Below are 23,742 nucleotides of genomic sequence, written 5' to 3'. Positions count from 1 at the left end.
CAACATTATAAAAAATAACAAAACTTTACTTTAAAAATTTGGACAATTAATTTAGATTTTTTTTTCTATTTAATTCTTGCCCGCACAGGCATGCGGGTTACTCTCCTAGTAAAAAAATAAAACGATTATAGGTTCTGTTGATTGACAAAGAAAAAAAATAAGTCAATTTTAGAATACATGTATAAATATATATATAAATAATTTATGTTTTCATATTATGACAGAATAACTAAGGTGGCAAACTGGTTATGATGCACCAGTAAATGCCTAAGGTTATGGGTTCAAACCCACTTTGAATCATTTTTGTATTTATTTCGAGTTAATTCGGATCTACTTCGGATATCGGATAATACCCGAACCCGATCGGATATTCGAATTTCAAAGAAACTAAATCCGAATTCGAACCGAACTGCCTATTTCGGGTTGGGTTCGGGTTCGGGTTTCAGATTCGGTTAAAATGCTTAGGCTTAATATTGACTTTGACTTTAACTAAAATATTAAAACAAATGAAAGAAACAAAAACATTTATTTGATCTGACATATAAACTTTGACAAATTTTGTCAACGATGTCATTTGTATGGGCGTATTAAAGAAAAAAATGTCTTAAACAAAAAGAAAATAAAGTAAAGTGATGATTTTTTTTCCTGATCTTTTTTGAGTTTTGACATAAGAGATTCTTCTGCAATCTGCATTGATGTTCCATCTCGTGTCTCACGATCTTGACGTCACTACCATAGATGACCAATGTCTATATTATCAGTTAAAACTCTACTGAATTTATTATTGTCTTTAAACCATTCATTATATTGCTAACATAAAAAAATATTTGACATAAAATTCATAATAAATGAGTGTCCGCCATTGCAGCAGGATTGGGCCCTTTTTAATGTTCCAATGGGCACCCTCGTGTTTCCCACGGTTTCGGTATTTGCAAATATGGATTATTTCTTAGGGGCACAAAATCCAGGATCTCAAGTCCCAGTTTTTCCTTGGATTTTATGGTATATTTGGAAAGCTCGAAACGCAAAGGTTTTTAAGAATGAGCTTAAATGGCTGGATGAAGTGGCACGGTTAGCGGTGAGTGAAGCGCAGGCATGATCAGAGGCTCAGGGTGAGAAAGACGAGATTTTTTCCGTTTGTCCATGATTTGTTATTAGGCCGGGGTGGGGAGGGGGGGCGGGTCAGCTCCCTTCAGTCTTCACGGGTTTTCGTTGTTTTGTTGATGGGTCGTTGAAGGATACGAATAGGCTTGCTGGTGCAGGCTGGGTTTGTCGGTCGTCTCAGGGGCCCTCTCCGCTCATGGGCGCCTCAAACTTCCGATGTAGTCTATCCTCTCCATGCTGAAGTCGAAACTTTTGTTTGGGCTATGCGATGCATGATAGGTCACGATTTTTTGGATGTGACTTTTTATACAGACTGTTCAGATTTGGTGAAGATGGTGTCTTCTCCCTCCAACTGGCCAACCTTTTCAGCTTATCTTGATGACATCAAGGTGGACATGGCAGAGTTCTCGAGCTTCTCCTTGAATTTGATTTCTAGAAAGGATAATGTACTTGCAGATAATTTGGGACGACAAGTTCGTACGCAACCATATGATATTACTTTTGTAAACAATTCTGTTCCCAATTGGCTCTCCTGAGCTAATCTTCTACACTTGTTGTAAAAAAAAAAAGAAGAGTTTTATTACAAATAATTGTACATATTAGTTTTAAAAACCAGTATTCAAACTGGAAATAACATTTGCAAATAAGAAAAAGAGTACATATAAAATACATAAATACATAAAATACGCACATTTTTTACATTGCTAGCTTTTTAAGAAATTCTCTAAATATCAAATTAATTAATGTGAAGAAAATTAGTTGGAGAAATTGTTTTTAACACTTTTGTCTTTTGCTAAATTGAGTCACATTTTTCCACCTCAAGAAAATATATACAATAATTGGTACATTCCTGATACACTTACACTTTAGAGCTGCCCCATTCTTCTTCGAGGGCCTGTTTATTTTTGTTCTCTAGCGGCTTTTAGATGGTTCCTAAATCCTAGTTCCTCCTCCCCTGTTTTAGGTTCCTTTTAGTAGAAATTGACAAACAAAAGAATTCCAAATTAAAACAATTTTAAATTCTATAGAAGAAATAGTTCAGGTCAACCAATCAGCAATCACCATCCTAAACGCCGGCTAATTCCCTGATTAATGCTTAATCACAACTTTTGTGTTCTGTCTGAATTTACACTTCAACAAAACCACCACAAAGTCAAAAACCAACAACAAACAATGGTTCGTTAATATCTTTCAACCGTCTCCTCTCCTCACTTCTTTGCTTTTGATTAGATTTTGTCTTAAGAAGAGTTCTATGGCGCCTGGACGATCCCAATTGCAGCCAACAGAGGTACGCTCAGATCTCTGTTTTTTTGTCTTCACTATGCTCTGTTTTTCATATTTTAGGGGTTTCTTGAATTTGTGTGTGTGTGTAATGGAGTTGGAATTTGCAGAAGGGTTGGGCTACAACAGTATGTTGTTCTGCTTCTTCGTCTTGCTTACAGCTCTACTGGGCTCGTTTTCTCCTACGCAAATGGTTTAATATCTCAGCTACTGAATCAGATCATTCCCCTGTTACTGATGATGATGATGATAGTGTTGCTCATTCTGACATTGAAGGTTTAGTTTTTAGGAAATTACAAAATTTTACTCAGTTATGTATAAACCCATTTTGGTTGCTAATTCGAAAAATCTTGTTTTTGAGTTACAGCAATTGAAGAAGATCATGTTGACAATGATGGTAAATGTGCTCTACACCCGTAAACACGAACCTCGAAATTGGCGGATTTGATTATATTCTTAGATAAGTTTTGTTTTTGTGGAATGTTTTAGATTCTGAACCAAGGTTAAGGAGAAGGAATTCAGAAACGTTTAGGGGACAGTATATGGACACTAAAGCAATCAGGTCTTTTGATATTCTAATTTTTGAGATTTGGTTTGAAGTCTTTAGTTTTTGTGCAATAGCCTATTTTATGTATGTGGTGGCTTTACTTCACCCATAGTGAGTACTTTGGTAATGTGGTTTTGGTGTAGCTAGAATCTGTGTTGGAACTTGGAATGTTGGAGGAAGAGTTCCACCTGCTGACTTAGATATTGATGGTTGGGTTGACACCATCGAACCTGCAGACATTTATGTCCTTGGGTACGGTTTCCACATGAATTTGTCTTAGTTCTAACATGTTCGCTGTTTCTTGATTTGTTTTTAGTTTTTTTTTTCCAGTCTTCAGGAGATTGTTCCACTAAACGCTGGCAACATTTTTGGTATTGAAGATGACCGGCCTGCTTCTGAATGGGAAGATACTATACGTGATGCTCTAAATAGGATTCGACCTAGAAAGGTTAAGATAGTAAGTTACAGTGATCCGCCTTCTCCGTCCAAGTTTAAGCCATTTGAAGAAGTCACTGATGTAGTAGAAGATATGGCTTTTGATACTTGCAATGTGATTCATTCGGTTAATGAGAACTTTAGCTTCGATGATGGTATTGTGGACACTAATTACGATAAGAGATCTTGCTTGCCAAGACAAGAGTATCTGCAAAGGCAATTCTCATCGCCAAAGACGTTGGACAGGTTGTTTTCTATGCAGCTGGAGAAGGGTTCCACACGTGCAAAAAGTTTAAGCCGATGGTTTAGTTACTCCGAAAGAGTTGGTTTGAGTTGGCCAGAACCTCCATTGAGATTGTTAAATCAACATGTTCGGGAAAGACGTTGTTCCTTAAAGCCTTTTAAAAATTATAGCTCTTTCAAAGCAACTGCCAACAAGAATGGAGAGAACAAGACGCCTCTACTTTCGGATTTAGACCTCAAGCCTCTTATGAATGTGAGAAAACCATCGTATGTAAGGATTGTAAGTAAACAGATGGTTGGGGTTTTTCTCACCATTTGGGTACGAAGGAGCTTACGTAAACATATACGAAACCTTAGTGTTTCTACTGTTGGTGTTGGCGTTATGGGCTACATTGGTAACAAGGTCTTCAATAGTTCTCTTTGTTAAGCTTGATTTATGAGTACACCTTGAGAGGATTATAACAATTCACATTTTGGACTTTTACAGGGATCTGTGTCTGTGAGCATGTCAGTCTATCAGACACCTTTTTGTTTTGTATGCACACATTTAGCATCAGGGGAAAAAGATGGAGATCACAGAAAAAGAAACGCTGATGTTAGCGACATACACCGAAGAACGCAGTTTCATCCTCATTCTCTTAGCGCGACGAGACTTCCAAGAAGCATCCGTGATCACGAGTATGCTTTTATTCCTCATAGTTGCACTATCTTCTTGATATAAACTCTTAAACAAGATGAATGTTTGTTCTACAGAAGAATAATATGGCTGGGAGATCTGAACTATCGGATAAATTTATCGTATGAGAAGACACATGAACTTATTGCAAGAAAGGACTGGAAGAAGTTAACTGAGAAGGACCAGGTACGTACGGTTTCTAGTTCCATATTAATAAACATGACTTTATTTCAACTCATATCTTATTAATCTTTGGTTAGCTTACAAGAGAAATGAGACAAGGTCGTGTATTCGAGGGATGGTCAGAAGGGACACTAGATTTTCCACCAACTTACAAATACGAATTTGATTCAGAAAACTACGGAGGAAACGATCCCAAGTCAGGGAAACGGACACCAGCCTGGTATGTACCGCTCTCACACACTCACTACAAATAATTTGTGATAATGCATTATTATAAAATATCATATGTACTTAAAACTGAATTTTTATTCAGGTGTGACCGCATTATATGGTATGGGAAAGGAATGAAGCTTATGAGTTACAGAAGAAGTGAAATTAAACTCTCTGATCACCGGCCGGTCACAGCTACATTTGTGGTAGAGGTTGAAGTTTTCTCTCCTCGGAAGCTTCAGCGTACGCTCACGCTCACCAATGCAGAAATTGATAGCCATGAAGCTTTTGTACATGATTAGCTCTATGCTAGAGTCTGATCCATTTTTCTTTGCAAATGACTTGCTGTTCATATATTCTATTTTTAAAATGTGGCTTCAAAGAAACGTCTATGTTTAAAGTTGGAAGTTGGAACGGTGTATAAAAGTGTTAGCGTGAAATACACAAAGTTGGAACGGTGTGTAAAAGTGTTAGCGTGAAAGAGAAGACTAATACTACATCTCAATATGAGTGACTAGTGGTAACATGCGATCCAAGTAACATTAACGGACGACTATGGAAATCGAAGCTCTTCTCCAGAAGTGAATGTGAGATCCAGTTATAAGGTTAGAACCCAAATTATAGTATACCTACACTGTTATTCTTCATGAACAAACAATGCTACATAGAGTAGAAGGGAGAGAAAATTTTTAACTGTTAGGAGTGTTAGGATGCGCCAAAAGCCTTCGCAGTGGTGCAACGCATAGGCGACGCTCAAGAACCCGGACATAGGCGACGCTCAAGAACCCGGACAGTGAACTGCCACATTGGGCTCTCCCCTTAAAAAATAGAGTCAAAATATCAAGGGGGACAGTGTCCTTACATGTGAGATACTAAACTGATAAAGAACAGATACTATACTTGATGGAAAAATGACCAAAATCAAACTCAACCATTTGTCAAACGCTTTTTCATACCTAAATTTTAATACTATGCAAATAACAATCTGAACAGTGTTAAAATTCAAATTTGCTACCTAAACTACATGAAATGTTATCAATTTCAACATCTGTTTGAACTGTATTAAGTCGGAGTGTAACGGTGATGAGTTAGATGACCTTAGGTGTCCACATGGCACACCGACTAATTAAAACGACGTCGTTTTAGACATTTCTTCTTAGTAATCACAACACACCAAAAAATAACTAAAACGACGTCGTTTTAGTCAATCGCAGTGTTATGTGGATGCCACGAGTCGTCTGACTCAACACGGTTAAACTTCATCTCAATACAGTTCGAAATTAACAACATTTCATATAGTTTCCGTAGGAAAATTAAAATTTAACACAGTTCAGGTTGCTATTTGCAGGATATTGATCGTCTAGATATAAAAAGTGTTTGACAAATACTTGAGATTGATTTTGGCCGCTTTCCCAAACTTAGTCTAAAGGCCGAGAAAGGTATGACTTTTATTGTCCTACTCAGCTTCATTTTTATAGCTCCAACATTAGTCTTCTCTTTCTATTCCTCGTCGAAGTGGGATAATTCTCCTTTTTAAGATGAAACATAAATTCCACCTTCCCGTACTCAATTTCTTGTCATAATTAATAATTAACATAATTTTTTTATAGAAACATACACTATGGATTGCTGGGTTTTGAACTCAAATTCAATTCTTGAAGAAAAAAAAAAGAACTCACGAATTGATTGGGGGGAGGGGGGGAGGTTGGGGTAAAAAAAGGGTCGTTGAGAGGCAAACGCTCCGACCTCTTTCTCTCTTAAAAATAGAAACCCTAACCATCATAGTAGATCTGAGGGGTTGAACTCTTCGTGTGTCATTCCGACGATGAGGCTTCTTCTCCCTCCCCCTAATATATTAGTTCTTTTGGTCCTCATGTTCAGCGGTCAAGATTAATTCAAGAGAGATCCAGGAGTGAGCATGTTCTATTTTGTTGTCAGCGATGGCAGGGTTCTCCTTCTGTCGATGTAGTTGTGGTTCCGATCTGACGAAAGAGGAGCTTCGTAGTCGAGATCTGGTTTGAAGACACCGGAGAGGAGCCTCATGGCTCGCTCGTCAATCTGGATTTTGTTGCTACGGCGGAAGTCGACAAAGGAGAGGTGGGAAAGCGCTGTTCGTCTTGGTGGTCAACAGTAGGTATTTTTAAATCTTAGATGACTGTTGCAGATTATTGTTGCAGAGGGTTGGAGTGAGCCATATACCGCTGTAACTGCCGTGGTTTTGTGTTCATCGGACCAGTTTTCTTAGTTCATGCTCAGGGGAGATCGGAGAAGCTAAGGTCTGGGAGAGAAGGTATAGATCTGAGGTTGTTAGATTGCTAGGTTAGGATCTAAATACGCAGAGCCGGCTGTCGGAGAGTTGAGCATATTAGGAGGTCTGTTGTGGGTTGGTGGCTCGTCGGAAAAGGACCATTGGCGGAAACTGGATTCTACCGTCTTTGGTTTTGGGTGATTGTGGACCTTAAATACGCCGGAATTAATGCTATGGACTCTCTGCTTCCGGTCAAATAAATTTTTAGATAAAGCAATTGAACTGTTTCAGCAGGATCTGAGATTTTCTCTTTTTTCTAGCGACTTTTAGAATTAACCTTTTTTGTAACTGGATCAAAATTGTATTTCTCAGCCCAACTCATTTTGGGAGATGAATGAAATTTTAAATTTAAAAAAGAATTGATGGGTTTTTTTTTAAATCCTTCCAAATATAGGTGTATGTCGTTTAGCACGGAGAGTAGACAGTATTCTTTAGTAAAATGCAAAAGAATAATTCGTTTTATGCTCACCACACGGCTCCACATGCTATTCTACGAAGTGTATCTGAATCTATGTTTTGCTGCTTGACGATGTAGGACAAAAACCAATGGCTACGAAACCCAAAAATAACTTTAAAAGGGGAACCTGTCAGACTGCCTCTGCGAACAGCCCGAAAAGGAAAAGAAGCAGCCGGCTCCAGAAGTGAAAGTCCAATAATGCAAACTATTTATACATAATTAACGTCGGTGAATAAAATATTTTCCTTTTTCTGAGGATAATATATGTGGTGGTCGAGGTCCACACTACCCGGTTAACCTGAGGACATTGTGTGGAGGTGCTATTCACGTGTTGATTTCCAAACTGAATATATTAGCTGAACAGAAAGTTTTTATTACAAGTTGCTCGTTTTCCCTATTTTCGTAAATCCCCTTTTACAATGTTTTTGCTACTTTATATTCGATTTCCAACATTAAGTGTAACGCTAATATTGCTCCGCCAACTCCGCAATTCTCATTAATTACTGATCGATCTGGATCATGTGCATCAAGCCCTTTGATTAGATTCCCTTGGCAAACTCTGAACTCCCCCACTTCACACGCTCAACTCGGCCATTTTCTTCTGGGCCGCCTCCCCTGAATGGGCCTTGGGCCTCACTAGGCCGAGCTGCCTTCTTGGGCTTAAATTCGGTTAGCCGATTTCAGTACCAACAATATCATTACAAAAAGCATTTTTCCATCATTATCGCCGCGATATATCTTTTTTTAATGTAATTTTAAATTATATTCAAAGAAAAAATATACTTTGTTACAACTCATGCTTTTGTGTTTAAGAGAGTTGTCTGATATTAATAGAAATGATCAAAACAAAATTTTAGGAAAAAGCCAAAGGTCTTGAATGCAGCCACATTTGATATGTGTCGTCATATCTCCGATCCCCCATTTATCTGATTGCTATAATCTGATTCTTAACTTGCTTGTCAAGCCAACCAATGATGTACAACGCAGTTTTAATTGCCTCTCCATCCCGTCGATAGTTTTGTTCCATCCAAATAGTGTGAATGACTGCTTGAAAGACATCAAATGAGAAAGCCTTCCACACGGCGATGATCGTGGTTCGAAATGTACTCAAGCAAAAAAGACCAGTCAGTGGTATACCTGGACCCGAGGAGACCCACGCAAGAGCAAACCATATCTCTGAAGCAAAACTATAGGAGAAAAACAGATGATCACGAGTTTCCAATGTCTGTTGGCAAAGAACAAGTCCCTATTGCTCCTACATTCCAAGAGACTATACAAGCACCCGTTGATAACCGATCATGGGCAGCAAGCCACACACAGAAGGAATACTTTGGTGATGCGTGAGCAAACCACACTCCCTTGTGCCAAGCCACTGTAGTCGACTTTGTTCGAACATGATTCCAAGTGTCCCTTGTCAAGAAAGCTAACCTAAAACAAATATTTCATCCTTTCCACAACACCTTATCGGGTGTGTCCTGTCTTTTTTGCCACTGAGCAAGCAAAGCATCCTCCATCTCATTCAGATGTCCCACTCTATTCTGCCGCCAACGACGTGCGGCCAAGCCTTTGCCACAATGCTATCTCTGCGAATTCCCATGTCTATGAACCCGCGCTCACCCCCAACATCAATAAGGCACTTCACAGAAGACCAATCGTCATACCAAAAAGAAGTGAGCTCCCCATTCTCCACCTCAACCTTGCACAACGATTTAGCTATGTCCCGATACTTTAGCAGTTTCGGCCAGACCCAAAACCCAAAGCTTGAGCTACTCTGGATCGACCAGAACGATTGTTGCTTAAGGAGATTCACACACACCCACCGAACCTAAAGGGAGCTGCAATGAGAAATAACTCGCCGCACTAGTTTTAGAAAACTAACTTTATTCACCTCTCGTAACAACCGTAATCCTAGTCCACCCTCTGCCTTTGGTTTGAAAACTGTTTCCCAAGAAACTTTTGCTATGTGAGTACTCATATCTATGCCAGACCAAAGGAAAGCTAACATCTCGAATTGAGTCTGTCAATGCAGTTGCTAGGGAGTCGAAACGCAACCAACCAGAAGCTACATATACTCCAAAGCACAAAAGAGATAAGATTTAAGCGACCTGCAAATGAGAGAGAGCGTGCAGTACATGATCCTATACGCTTCTGAATCTGTTCCGTTAATGGGAACGTGTTTGCAATGGAAAGCTGTTTGGTGACCAACGGGAGGCCTAAATAACGGACTGGGAGACGAACCACAAATAAAGGGAACCGAGCAGCACTACACTCAGCAGTCAACTGTGTAATGCCAGCCAAGTAGAGGGTAGACTTCTCCATGCTAATTTTTAACCCCGAGAGCCTTGCAAAATCGTCGAACACCGCTGTAATCCCTTCAATAGACCAAACCTTTCCATCCAAAAGAACCATGAGATCATCAGCAAAGCTCAAATGAGTGAGGCCTATGCTTTTGTAGCTAGGATGGTACCCAAACCGAGTTGCACGAGCTGCCTTGTCCAACTTATTTGTAAGAACCTCCATATAAATAACAAATAAATACGACGATAGAGCGCAAACCTGTCTTAAACCCCGCGAACTTCAGAAAAAAAACCCGCTAGCTCACCATTCACTTGAAAAGAGAAAGAGGCCGTGGTGACACATAACATGATCCAGTGAATGAACTTTGGTGGGAAATGCATGGCAGATAGCACTTTGGAAAGAAACGACCATTGAACATAATCGAAAGCCTTTGATATATCAATCTTTATTGCAAAGCGGCCTGATATAGAATATTTATGGTATTCCTTTACTAGTTCTATGGAAAGGAGAAGGTTCTCAATCAGTAGGCGATCATTTACAAACACCGATTGATTTCTTGAGAAGAACTTAGGGAGTATTTGTTTGAGGCGATTAGCCAAAATATTTGATATAACTTTATAGAGGAAACTGCAGGAAGAGATTAGATGGTAATCCTTCATTTCATTTGCTTATAATCTTTTGGGAATAAGCGCTAGTATAGTTGAGTTAATCCCCTAGGGGAGAAACCCCTTTGCAAAGAAAGACTGCACCACCATTACAAACTCAGTACTTATCAAGTCCTAGGCTGCTTTATAAAGTTTAGAGGTGAACCCATCAGGACCCAGAGATTTATCATTTGGCATAGAAAATAGTAACCGCTTAATTTTTTCCCGTGACCATACATGTAAGATGTTGGTGATCTTGTTCTGAACAGGGAAACAGAAGAAGCATCTATAACTCTGCAACTGTACTACCCTCAAAACTACTTGGAACAAACTGCAAAAATTCACGGAAATGCCTTTCAGACTTGGCTTTGATCTCTTCCCGTTTGTGACAACCTGTCTCGTGGGAGGGTTGTTAAAGGGTGGGAACCAGGGTTCGAGGAACGCCTGGCACACCAATAACCTACTGGTGGATTTAGATGTAGTTTCCTTTCCACGATGAGGGGTTAGGATCGATGCCCTACAGGACCAGCTTGGGGTCCATGGGGGCGGCGAGCGTGGGGCTAGTGGGGTCCACGGGATGGGTTGTCACACCGTTGCAACACCATTGTCCCATCAAGACATTTCTATCTCTTTGATACCATTTATAGCTGCCCGAGCCATTACCTCCCTATAAAAAACTTTATTGTTTTTATCCCCCACCTGCAACCAGTGGAGCTTTGAATTTTGTTTAAGATATCTCTCCTCCAAGCCTGCCAAGAACTCCCACCAATGATAAGCAACGTTCTCTGCTTCCATCGCCTCCACAGTAGGACTAGCTAAATTCTCCTGCTGCTTTTGACATAAAGTCTCATAGGCCTCCTTTGTACAATTGACAAGATGACCCATCTGCTCGTTAGCTAGCTTCCATAACAACGGTTTCAGCGCTTTCAAATTTTTAGAGAAGTAAAATAGAGTTGATAAGGGTAAAAACAAGGGTTGCGTCTAACGCTAGTAGCTGTCCACCAGAGGTATGAACTCCACCATGGTCGTTAGCACATTTAAAAACTTGAATGGCTTCCGACGAGTAGTCCCAACTGCTTCACCTCTCAACATGATTCAACAGTGAAAATGGTCATAGCCGGCCTTGAGGCCAAGCAAGCCAAGCATGTGCTTGCGGCCATTTATGGGATAAGTAATATTTCAGCCCCAAATTTTCTGAAATCTCCTTTAGTTCAATTGGTAGAAGGTGTAAATATTGATGCTTTGGTAATGGGTTTGACTCAGTATCACTTTTGCTTCTGTTTTATTTTTCGTTAATTTGTTAGCCTAAATTTTTTTGGGCTTGCGGCCCACTAATTGTTAGCGCCGGCTCTGCAAATGGTCTGAGCAGCCTCCAGCCCCGAACGCACTGTATGCATGCGGGTACGAACGTATCTAAACATCACTTGTCATCACTCTATCCAGCTTCTTTAATATCAAATCATTTTCCCACTTGTTACACCATGTGTATAGAGGACAATGATTCGCCATATCCGACAAAAGAGCAATAATTTACGATGTCCTGCAAATCCCTCATTCTAGAGGTTACCATTGGATTGTCATCCACATGCGAGTCTTTATCCATATCTAAAGTCTCATTAAAGTCACCAAACAAAATCCAAGGTTTACTCCTCAAGATTAGAGAGTCATACTGATCTTGTAACTCCTGCCATAACACTTTCCTCTCCTCCACCATGTTCATAGCATAAATAAAAGAGCAAAAAAAAATCATCCTCCTGATCCTTGAGCTTAATGGATCTAAACAGCACGACTCTTAACTAGAAACTAACTTATACAAATGTGACTTTATGTTATACAAAACTCAATTATGTCCGACACTCCTCCTTAATTGAGTTTCTCTTTGACTCCACACTTGTCTCGCAGTTCTAACTTTCCTCTTTGACTCCACGATTGTCTCGCTCCAAGCTTCTTCCTTGCCTTTGATCTCGAATTCTTCTTCATCCACCACGTTCAAACACCCTTCTTCTTCCCTCGCAAGTAAGGCACTTGCGTCTGAGTTATTCCATCTAAATGGAAAACTCTTATGCTTCATCTGAATGTTCAATCTCCTTCTCCCTTGAGGATTATTGATGACACACCTATCATCTTCAAATAGGACTCCATATCCATTTGATATCGTTTGAGACACAGTCAATAGATTTCTCGCTAAACCCGGCACTAGAAACACCTCTTTGATGATTTTCTCTCCTTGGCTTGTCATCACTTGGATTTTTCCTTTTCCTACCGTCATTACACATTGCCCATTCCCCACTTTGATTGGAACCTTTATCCTCTTATCAAGAGTGATGAAGTATTTCACTTCCTTGGTCATATGATTAGTGCATCCACTGTCAACTAACCATGTCTCATCTTTTACTTTTGATGATACTTCTTCTTCAACCATACTGAACAGCATGTGATCCTCATCATCTGTCTCTTCTAGACTTAGATCCCCTCCCTCGGTTCTTCTTAGTTTGCAATTTTTGGCTAAATGTCCTGGTTTGTTACACACAAAACATTTTCTCTCACTGTTAAAGACTTGTTGCGAAAGAACACCTTTCTTGTTCTTCTTCATCCAACAATCACTCTCATTGTGATTGTTACATTTGCAAACACCACACCACTTATCAGCCTTCTTTCGACGTTTGTCTTCTCCATAGAACACTCCTTCCGTTGATTGTTCTTCTCGAAGTGATACACACCGCTCATGTGCTTTCAACGTCCTATCAACTCCGTCACCGACAACGACGTTAGATCCTTCGTTTGCTCCATCATAGCGACAATACTGTCAAATCTTTGAGGGAGAGATATGAGAATTTTTCTGGACAATTTGATAGTCCGTCTTCTCTTCACCATGAACCCTTAATTGATTTCCCAAATCAATCAGCTTCTCTGTGAAAACTTTTATGTTGTCTCCTTCGTTCATCTTTAAGTTTTCATACTCCCTTCTCAACGATTGCAAATTGATCAACCGTACTTGTGGAGATCCTTCAAACTCTGTTTTCAATGCACTCCAAGCATCCTTCGACGTGACTGCTGGTGCTATACGAGGAAATATTTGATCTGTGACGACAGTTTGCAAGAGTTGCAGTGCCATTAGATCCTTCGATGATGAGTCCTCCCATTTATTTTTCAATTGCAGTGCTTCTGGAGAATGATCTCCTTCCATCGGCTTAGTTGAAACACCGGTCTCCACTACTTCCCATAATTTTCTCGTTCTTAAGATGGTCTTCATCTTTATTTGCCAGAAAGCATAATTATCCCCATCGAATATGGGAATCACTTGATGAGATGTCGTCTCCATCTTCTCTGTTTCGTTGCTTGAAATTTTTACTTGAATAGGCCCTGGAATCAGTAGGGCTCTGATACCATGTTAGAAGCAAAAAGCTTCTCTCTCACAAAGAACAAAACAAGTGTATTTATTCTCTGTTTTATAGAAGACAAAACAGAGGATTTGAGAAACTTGTGGTTTTATTAATAAACTGAAAAACTTGTTTTTTACATCATCGTTTCGATGCTTAAATAGATAAAACAACAGACGCAAATAAGAGTTCCATCTCTTCTACTTGTGACGTTTAGACAATACGACACAATCTAAACATCACGACTCTTAACTAGAAACTAACTTATACAAATGTGACTTTATGTTATACAAAACTCAATTATGTCCAACAGGACTGCTACGACGAGTTCTCAGAGTAATCCATCCCTCCTCCGCCTCCTTCTCTGATCCTGATCCCCTACAGCAACCATGCTAGATTCGTCCACCGTCGGGGGAATCTCTGTAACAATGGTCTTCTCAAGAGGAGAAACCGGATTACTCACTTTCTCTATGTGAACAGCCTCCAAATGAACAGGTAAATTATGCTTCACAACAACAAAAGACACACAAGAAACACTCAGATGTCCCTACTTTTTGCAACATTTACAGTGAGAAGGCAGCCAATTGGATAAGAGTACTTGATGATAAAGTCCAGCTCACCTTTGATTTGCGCTTTGTTAAGTCTGCTTCAACCAAGATTTGCGCTTTGTCAAAACTAACTCAAGCCTCTGTCTTCGGGTGCAACCTAATAGGTTTAACCACAACACTTGACAAAAATTCAAGGACCTTATCCGTGAAAATCGTAGGCGGAATGTTCTTTAACGTCACCCATAGAGGAACTGATTGTATCGCTGGTTGGGTCTCCGCAGCAAAAGGTGTCCATTTAGACACAATTATAGGGATATCCATGATGTTGCACATGCCTCTGTTTAGAACACGATGTCACATACCTTCATTATGAATTTGGAGTTTAACTGTGAACTCATTAACCGCAAAAAATTCAATCAGGGAAGTCCTATCCCCCAAGTGCCATATTTTATTCACAATCATATGAATCTTTCTAACATGAGGGGCTTTCAAATTAAGAAATTTGCCAATAAAAAATCCTCCTGTATGGGTTTTGCTCCTACAAAAAACCTTACGGGGAACAATAACCTTCTCCTAACCATCAACTTGCGAGATCACAAACTTTTGCTTTGTAAACACACGCTTCTGAGCTACTTGCAAAAACGAACGCTTAACTGTCAGACCCCCTGCTGCAGGCTGAAGCGACGATGAGATGTCCGTTGATGACACATCCCCCTTTGTAAATTTGTCTTTTAAACCATCCTCCACCGAACCAGTAACCTCAACCCCCACCCCTACCAAAACAGGCGAGTGTTCCTCATCCCTCGGAACCACCGTGGGATCACTTAGGGAAGCCGCCGACGGCATCATCCTTGGCTAGAAGGCAAGAAACACTAATCGCGTTATTAATCGCCCAGTCCATGTCAGTAGAGAGAAAAAAAATCGACCACCTCCTAGTCAAATATTATTACGATATATCCTTTACAGTGTAAATATCCATTTTGGTTAGCATCTATATATATACATTTTTGAATTACATTTTGGGTTCTATCCTTTTATTTGTACTTATTTAAAAACTTATTTACAAAGTTAATCCCTAAAAAATTTCTAAAAAGAACATTATTTCTGATTTTGTTTTCTAAATATTTTATATTCCATTCCAACTAAAAAAAAATTATAGCAAAATCAATATGAAAACAAAAACTATGATATATTTAACGACACATTTTATTGTGTTTTGAATATATTCTATCTCTGAATCATTTGCAAACAAAGAAAACAACAATTTGATTCCCATTTTGTTTTCCAATACCTATGAGCTTTGATTTTTAACGTAAGAAGAACTTTAATACACATTTATTTAAATATTATAATTTTTTTTTGGTGTGAATTTAAATATTATAATTGATATATAAAATTAATAAAATTTTAAAATATTACGAATATGTAAAATTAAAAAAGTTTAAAATACTATATAATATGATTATATAGCATATGAGTTATAAAGAGTACAAGTTATATTTAATAAAATATCATTAAATTTGTGCTAACACGGGTTAAATTCTCATTTTATTATTTTTCAACACTATTAATATTATAATATTTGACATATAAAATCAAGTTGATTTAACTAAGATTGTGTAAAATAATTAAATCATTAGGAACAATGTGACTTAATCATAGCATATACATGACTTATTAAGTATTTAGGTCCTTTATCTTTTCGTTATAATAATTAAAAATCAAAATAGAATCTCAAACACTAAACAAAACAACTAAATATAACAAATAAATGATTATGAAGTATATTATGGGTTAAAAAATTAATAGAAATATTTAGCTGTACAAACTGCCGTAAAATTTAGTTATTCTTCTATTTACAAAACATCCAATATTTAACAAACGAATATAACATAAAATATAAATAATAATAAAAATTATATATACACAATTTACTGCAGATTAAAATCTAGTTCATATTAAATAAATTATACAAAAAGGGAGTTTTCATTTTTTTACAAAGGCAGATAATTGGTATAACAAAATAGCACAATTTTAAGTTTTTCTTCCCCAACTAGAACACATTTTCTTATTTTCCAAATTTAGCACACAAACTCTAATACTAAAATTATTAATTAAAATATTTAATAAAATTGGGAAACGCATCGTTGTTATACCACGGCGAACACCTCATCTTTATCTCTCTCCCGTAATTACTCCTTCACACCCCCACATCCTCCTCCATCTTCAATCGGCCGATCGATCTGGAACGTTGCCGCTCTATCTCCGCCGTAACCGCCAATTAGCTTAACCTCCCGTTGCCGCTCTATCTCCGCTGTCACCGCCGATTAGCTTAACCTACCGATTAGATCAGAATTCAAAGAAGAGGAGTGGTGTTGGAAACATCAGACAGAAGGCGGCAAAGGTTACATCTTCATCTTCTTCGTCTGTATGTATGTTTAGAAGGAATTGGGTGTCAGTTGTGCCGTTATTAGCGCTTCCTAAAGGCGAACGACGAGTGGTTATTCAAGACAATAAAACGATATTGTTGTCTATCTAAAAAATGTATTAAAATCTCTCTTTTTCCTTACTAGCTTTTCAATTAGTGGGATAATATGTCAAAGGATGGTGAGAAATATTTGCACCCGTCTTGTTTGATGCGTGTGTGAAGTTGGTTTCTTTTGTATTTCCAAGTCATGTGTTTTGATAGTGATTAATTATTGGAAATCTCCTTAGTGAACGCCATATGAAGTAAGGAAATATATTAGATGAGACAAAAATATGTTAGATGAGAAGGAGCACTTAGTATGGGAGAAGGAGCGCTTAGTACGAGAGAGGAATTGGGATCCCCTTGAAGTCGATCCAAACTATCAAAATTGTTGTTTGTGATGGTAAAGATGGATATATTTATCTTAAGGACTGTCTCGTATCCCAGTTAGCTTCATGTCTAAAATCACTGTTTTTTTTTGTTTTTTGTTAATGATTTTGCCTCAATGTATACTCGAGTTAATGGCTTAGATTATTGGCTAGACACAAAGTTATCAGGTTCAAATCCTTAAACCACAAATTTTAGGAAGACTTTCCTAAAAGTTTTAGGATGGTTTAGGAAGACCTTCCTAAAACCACATAGTTATTACGTCCATGGGATCTTTGATTCCATGAAAGTTTTCTTGAAATTTAGGATGGTCTTCATAAAAACATTTGGATTTGTTAAGATCAGGATATGTATAAAATAAAATCACTACCCTCTTTCTACTGGAGTAATCTACTAATATTTATCACAGTGAAACAAAAACTCAAAAAACAAAAGTGTTAAAATCATATTTATTTAAATTTAGGAATGATTCAATAATATTCTGGAAGATTTTTTTGCAATTCAGGATGACTTTCATAACAAAATTAGGAAGACACAAAATCAAATCATTACTCATATGTATATTATGATGTGCCACAAAATAAAATTAATATCTTTCACTAAATGGAGTAATTTGTGATATATTTATGAGTACATGCAAGGAAGAATTTCAAAACTCATTCAAAACTCATTTTTTAAAAAATTAGGAAGAATTTCATTATGTTTAGGAAAGTGTCTTTGAAATTTAGGATGATTTTCTTAATATTCAGAAATCTCCAAAATTATGATGACTATAACCAAAAGATCATCTACCATTGTACTCTGCCTCGTTGACACTAATAGCCCACTTTATAACTGATAAACGAGAAGCCAGAGAAGCTGACTATATCAAAACCGATGAAGTCACATATCCCATCACCGAAATTAACGACAAAACCACATCGTCCCCCAAAAGATTGGAAATTTTGAATAAAGTTTGCATCTTTTAATTACATGTGAAGTAAGAACTTGAAACCCATTAACATCAACGCTTACCTATTGAATCTTCCTTGTTTTCGCACAAGCCTTAAGCATAGACAAAAACGTGAACCGGTTCAACAAACTCATCACTCATTATCTCACATAAAAATGTGATCGCGATTACAACTTTGTCTTCATCACTCTCACTGAAACCTTTGATTATAGTATTCCAAGAGAAGCAATTTCGCTGTGGCATCTGATTAAAGATGGGAGATACAAAAACACTTAAGACTGTTTTGTGGTCCGTACAATCTCACTGTAGCTGCGAATCTCACCATCGCTGAGTCCATTTTCGTGGTTGTGGAGATGGGGATTCGCGAGGGTGAAACGACGGTGGCATGGCGGTGGATTCGTCATCGGCAGAAATTAATCTGGAAAATCTGGTTAATATCAATTGTTGAAGAAGAAGAAGATTTGAGATTGAAATTGAATCTCAGATCAAAAGCTTCACCGAAATCAAAGTGGTAAGATTCCCGTGATTATAATTGTTTCATTTTTTTCATAATTTAATAATTAGTTTTAAAGAAATATTAATATAATAAAAATGCTACATTTGGAAAATTTAAGGGTGTGTGCTAGTTTTGGAAGAAAAACTTAGAATAATGCTAATTTAAAGTATTTCTCTTTATTCATTGCTATTAATATTAAATAAATATATATAAAGGGGCGATTTAAATTTATTAGAAAGGCAAATCATTTTTAATATCCGAATCATTATCATAAGAGCATAATTTCAAAAAAATACCATATAATCATGATTATCAATGTTAAGAAAGAAAAATACCTCTCAATAGCACTAATCTATGTTTTTCTTCTAAAGTTAGTTAGCACTTACTCTCAAATATTTCATATTTAGCACAAATTTAATATAATGAAATACTTTTAATTTTAAGAAAACTCTAAAATATTGATATTTTAGATCTCTCTCTTCTTCACTTTGTTCTCGTCGCCGAAGACCATCTCCGTCGTACGTTGTCACCGGAGTCTCCATTTCTTCCATCTCCATGGATCTAAGACACCAATGGCTGCTTCCGCCATTAACCTTCTGAATTTTTGTGGCGATCTATTCATTAATTGCACATACCGAGATATGATTCCTCCTTTCTATGGCTTGGATTCGACGGTACACATCGGAGCGACGCTCACCACAGCGGTTTCTTTATTCAATTGCCGATGCCGCCGTTGTTGGTGCTGATTCCGTCGTATCTCCTGATCCATCGTCGTGCAGAAGAGTGGTAGTTGGTTTGGTTTTATCTCCGATGGTATGGAATTGGTGCTTAAGGTGAGTTTTAAGCAGCTCAGTTCCGATCTGTATGTGTTTAGATTTAAGCAAAGGTTTCTGGAATTGTCTTTGTAGCTTTAAGTTTTTGTGTTTGGAAATTTTAGATTGTGAAAGATGGACTCAAATACAACAGTTCATTTGCCTTACACTTATGGATTTGCGCTTATCAGCAGAAACGTATTCTTCAAAAAAGCAATAGGTGAGTGAGTGAGTTAGAGTGAGAGTATAGCTTTGTAGCTCTTCTTGTCACTTTGATTCAGTTTTGACATATTGAATAAGAACTTGAGAGTATTGTTTATTGGATTATGTTTGGTTTTAAAATTTCTAACAATGTTTATTCTTTGACGAATCACATGTACAAAGTGGATGGGTGTTATGCGAAGTCAGCAGATATCAACACCACAATTGTTGTATACCAAGTGTTTGTTATAATGTCATTGAGATTTTCGTATATTTAGGAATAGCTTCCTAAAATTCAAGAACGCATTCCTAAACATTATGTAATGTTTCCTAAACATTATGAAATTCTTCCTAAATTTCAAAGAAATGAATTTTTGAATCTTCTATTCATATGATGCCTTAATGTATCACAAATTACTCCAATATGATGAATTTATGCACTTTTATGAGATTTATGCATCATCACTTTAAAATGTAATCTTCACATAATATTTCAACCATTATTTTTGTGAAGAACATCCTGAATTTCAAAGTGTCCTTCTTGAATACTATTGTAACTTTCCTAAATTTGAATAATCGTGTTTCTAAAATTATATGTTTGTGTGTTTTGCTTCAATGTGTCAAATATTATAGATTACTCCATTAGTGAGGGGTAATGATTTCATTTTTGTGCACATTCTTTCCAAATTTCATACAATCCTTCCTGAATTTCATAGAATTCTTCCCGAATTTCATACAATCCTTCCTGAATTTCATATAATCTTTCCTGAATTTCATATAATCCTTCCTAAAATTAAAGAACCGAGAGAAGAGAAATCAGAAAAAAAACCTAAGTGAGTTCAACGTGTTAATCAAGTAACACAGTCGGTGAATCAAGTAACGATGGTGAAGTAACGGACAAAAAGGAACCAGATTCAAAGGAGGAGGAGGAAATTCATGGGAACATGGGAGAGAGAGAGAGAGAGAGAGAGAGAGAGAGAGAGAGAGAGATCTGGATACGGAATGAATCATGTTTGTGGAGGCTGAAAAAAAATGAAATAAACTTAATTTTATTAATAACTTAGGTTTTTTCCAAAATTGAGTATATATAAATTTGTGCTAGTTTTGGAACATTTGAAAACATGTGCTACTTGTAGAAGAAAAACTTAAAATAGTGCTATTTTTGTCAATTGCCCATAATTATTTATCTTCTCTTATAATTTCGTAACTAGATGGAAAGCATATATATTTGATATTATGTAATTAAATATATTAAGATATTACAAAACATTACCTTTTTATTATTTAAACGTGAAAAAAATATTACAAAACATTACTTTTTTTGTTTTGCGTAGAAACGTTGTACCGACCAGACAGCGGTCCGGAAATTAAGGAGCGATTGTCTAGCGATTCAAAGAGATTTTTCTCACAAAATCAACCAATGGGCTTTCATGCAAATGTGAGGAATAATCATTGTGTTGTTGACACAAAAATGAGACATAATCATTATGTCTTAAGGAAGTGGCCAATGGGAGTTCATGCACGTATGCAAGAGTTAGGAGAGATTCTCTTCATCTAGAAGACTTGCTCACCAAGTTTCGCAAAAGAGTGGAGGAGAAGCGACCGTGTGCTCGCCATGCATTGGCGAGTTGCACCGCCCATAAACCTCTATAAAAGGAGGCTTACCCTTCTCATTTTCGACATTCTCTCAACTCAAACAAAACTCAAAATTTTTGCTAAGTGTTGCTCTCTCAAAGGCGGAGAGAGAGAGAGACCGGAAGGGGAAGCTGTCGGAGACCCTGTTCGGGAAGAGGCGAGACGCTGTTCGGGACCTGGCGAGACGCTGTTTGGAGAAGCTGTTAGGCGCGAGAGGAAGTTGTCTGATCCAAGGTGTTGTGAAGTCTGATCATCAATCTGCTAAATCGCTGTGAATCCTGTGGTAGTTTGCGTGGGGTGCTGCATGGTTCCTATGGACCTTGTACATACCCATTGTGTTTTGCATTTAGAATAGGATCATGTTAGGATCAGTTAAATGTTGCATGCATAAATTGGTAGGATTCGTGCTAAAATTCGTGTTAAATCACATAAAATTATGCTAGGAATCACCATGCATGTGGAGATTTGATGAGAATTGAACAGCATATTTTCATGATGAATTTGATGCATTATTTTAGCAATTTGGACTTGTTAAAATTTGGACCACAGACTTGGAGGATTGATAGAACCGATAGATTTTCATTTGCAATAAATTCTTGCGTAAAAATTGGTTAAATCGGTTGCATGCATGATTAAATTGGTAGATTTTTACTTGCAATATTTTCTTGCTTAAAAATCGGTTAGGGAGGTTGCATGCATGTAGAACAATCTAGGTTGCTTGAATTTTTATTTTTGTTTCCTGTTGATTGTTGTGTTATTTTCTTGCCTGCTTTGCTTGATTTTCTTGCTTGAATTACTTGTATTATAGTACTAGATTCTTAGAGTTATTTTCACTAACCCTTTGAATTTGTAGTACTTGTCTTAGCTAGTCTCTTGAATTATGTTAGTATTCTTCTCGAGTCGTAGCTAGGATAGAGTAGTCGATCTTGTGTTTCCGAGTATAGTTGGTTGTCTCCCGAGAGTTCTCAATGACCACTCGCGCGGGAAAAATTCGTGTCTAGCTAGCTACTAGAATGACAGCTACTTGACGTCGTAGCATTGGATGGCACATGCGGGTTACCTTTGTGGTTTCCGCATGGGCAGAGGTAAGGAACGGAACAGATTATCGAGGGCCCATAGGTGAAGAGTCTAGGGTAGTCGAGTAATCCTTGATTATTCTAGTCGTCTTGTGTTGTTTAGGAAAAAGAGTCTAGAGTATCCAAGTTACCCTTGTTGTATTCTAGTCGTCTTTGTTCGTTGTGTAGGAGTAAAAAGTCTAGGCTATTTGAGTCGAGTCTTGCTTGATCTAACCCTCTTTAATTGCTTGTTGTTTTGCTTCCGCTATCGTTTCTGTTGCGTAGCTTTGATTGCTTGCCTTGCTTGTTTCCTTTCTTGTTGGGGTAGTCGGGGTGGGAAAATTTAGAAGCATGTTTAGGAAAGGGGTACCCAGGCTCACTGAGTAATCTTAGATTACTCATGATAAAATTTTGTCTTGCAGTAAGTCTAGGAAGAGTCTAGAGCTGGAGCAAACTTTAGGGTGCCGGATAGGGATTGATTTTTGTGTTTTTGTAAAACCCTATATTTTCCTAAGATGTATTTTTGAAAGTATCCGACTATTTATGTATATTGCTTTGATAACTTATTTTTCAATGTAATAATTTATTAAAGTAATATATTCGGTTTTTGGGGGAAACATGGCAAGTTGCATCCGATACTTTGGCCTTGTCCGGGCCAACACAACACGCCAGGATCGCGAAGGCTGCAAAGCCTAAGCGAACCTTGGTCGCGGGCGGAGTCGCGTCCAGGAGGACTGGTCGGGAAGCTGCAGCTTTTGTCTCTCGGCCGGACTACCCGGGTGCGATCTCCCATACGTAACGTTGCGCAAGCTGTTCGTGCCCTCGTCTAAGGCATAGGACGATTCGGGGGCGTTACAGACGTAGTTAGTTAAAAGAGGAAAAATAAACTAACAATTGTTTTAGAAAAAGGAAGAAGAAAACACAAAATCATATTCTCCTCCTCGCTCTGCTAGAGAGGTCGCATGTATGTTCTTCATAATCATAATTGGTGGAGATTGACAGACTGTCTACATTAAAATAAACTGTGCTTGAAACCATAAGATCATGAGCAAACTATTATGTGTCGTATTTTATGCTGTATCAGAATAACAAAACATTGTTATCTCTCCCATTATACTACCGATTACTATTATTCCTAATTTCCTATGAATACATGCTTTATTAGGGTTTCAAGTAGGACGTCCGTAAGAGAAGATTATACCCATACTATTGGTATTATGATGTCGTCGATCATCACAACAGCTAAATAGGTATATAAACAATCTAGTTGCATTTGTTATTTTTGAAAACTCAAACGACGAAGAACACGATGAACTCAACTGAACTGGTACGGAATATATAACAACCTTGAGTTTTAGGGAGTATTGGTTTAGGATTTAATGAGAATTTTAATAACTTTAAATAGAATCATAGAAAGTATAAA

At 37.7% G+C, this 23,742-nt stretch overlaps 3 protein-coding genes, 1 non-coding gene and 1 pseudogene across 5 annotated transcripts; 2 read left to right on the top strand and 3 right to left on the bottom strand.

The window, feature by feature from the left end:
* Nucleotides 1-895: 895 nt before the first annotated feature.
* LOC147940157 (uncharacterized) lies at nt 896-1,640 on the top strand. The gene is made up of 2 exons (XM_087461171.1): nt 896-1,093; nt 1,263-1,640. Exons 1-2 carry the CDS (start codon nt 896-898, stop codon nt 1,638-1,640), a joined length of 576 nt encoding a protein of 191 aa, XP_087317297.1.
* A 338-nt stretch (nt 1,641-1,978) lies between these two features.
* Nucleotides 1,979-5,146, top strand: LOC104707264 (type I inositol polyphosphate 5-phosphatase 1-like). Of its 2 annotated transcripts, none has more exons than XM_087460444.1 (10): nt 1,979-2,392; nt 2,496-2,661; nt 2,753-2,782; nt 2,875-2,947; nt 3,080-3,184; nt 3,263-4,013; nt 4,098-4,288; nt 4,364-4,472; nt 4,547-4,689; nt 4,783-5,146. In XM_087460444.1, the coding sequence occupies exons 1-10, from the start codon at nt 2,357-2,359 to the stop codon at nt 4,979-4,981; spliced, it is 1,803 nt and encodes a 600-aa protein (XP_087316570.1). In that variant the 5' UTR covers nt 1,979-2,356; the 3' UTR covers nt 4,982-5,146. The 2 variants fall into 2 exon arrangements, with proteins under 2 accessions (XP_087316570.1, XP_087316571.1); XM_087460445.1 differs by having other exon boundaries at nt 2,111-2,392; nt 3,076-3,184.
* A 238-nt stretch (nt 5,147-5,384) lies between these two features.
* On the bottom strand, nt 5,385-5,603 carry LOC147940156 (U2 spliceosomal RNA; annotated as a pseudogene).
* A 1,747-nt stretch (nt 5,604-7,350) lies between these two features.
* LOC147940155 (U5 spliceosomal RNA) lies at nt 7,351-7,465 on the bottom strand. The gene has a single exon (XR_015564917.1). It is a non-coding gene; the product is annotated as a U5 spliceosomal RNA (small nuclear RNA).
* Nucleotides 7,466-12,226: 4,761 nt separating this feature from the next.
* LOC147940154 (uncharacterized) lies at nt 12,227-13,708 on the bottom strand. Its single transcript, XM_087461170.1, has 2 exons — nt 13,265-13,708; nt 12,227-13,189 (listed from the first exon to the last, which is right to left on the bottom strand). Exons 1-2 carry the CDS (start codon nt 13,706-13,708, stop codon nt 12,227-12,229), a joined length of 1,407 nt encoding a protein of 468 aa, XP_087317296.1.
* Nucleotides 13,709-23,742: the final 10,034 nt, after the last annotated feature.

This window comes from Camelina sativa, chromosome 8, assembly GCF_030686135.1.
Source record: "Camelina sativa cultivar CO46 ecotype springtype chromosome 8, ASM3068613v1".
In the NCBI taxonomy this organism is placed as follows: domain Eukaryota; kingdom Viridiplantae; phylum Streptophyta; class Magnoliopsida; order Brassicales; family Brassicaceae; genus Camelina; species Camelina sativa.
The sequence above is the reverse complement of the archived record's forward strand: the minus strand, read 5'-3'. Positions and strand labels throughout refer to the sequence as shown.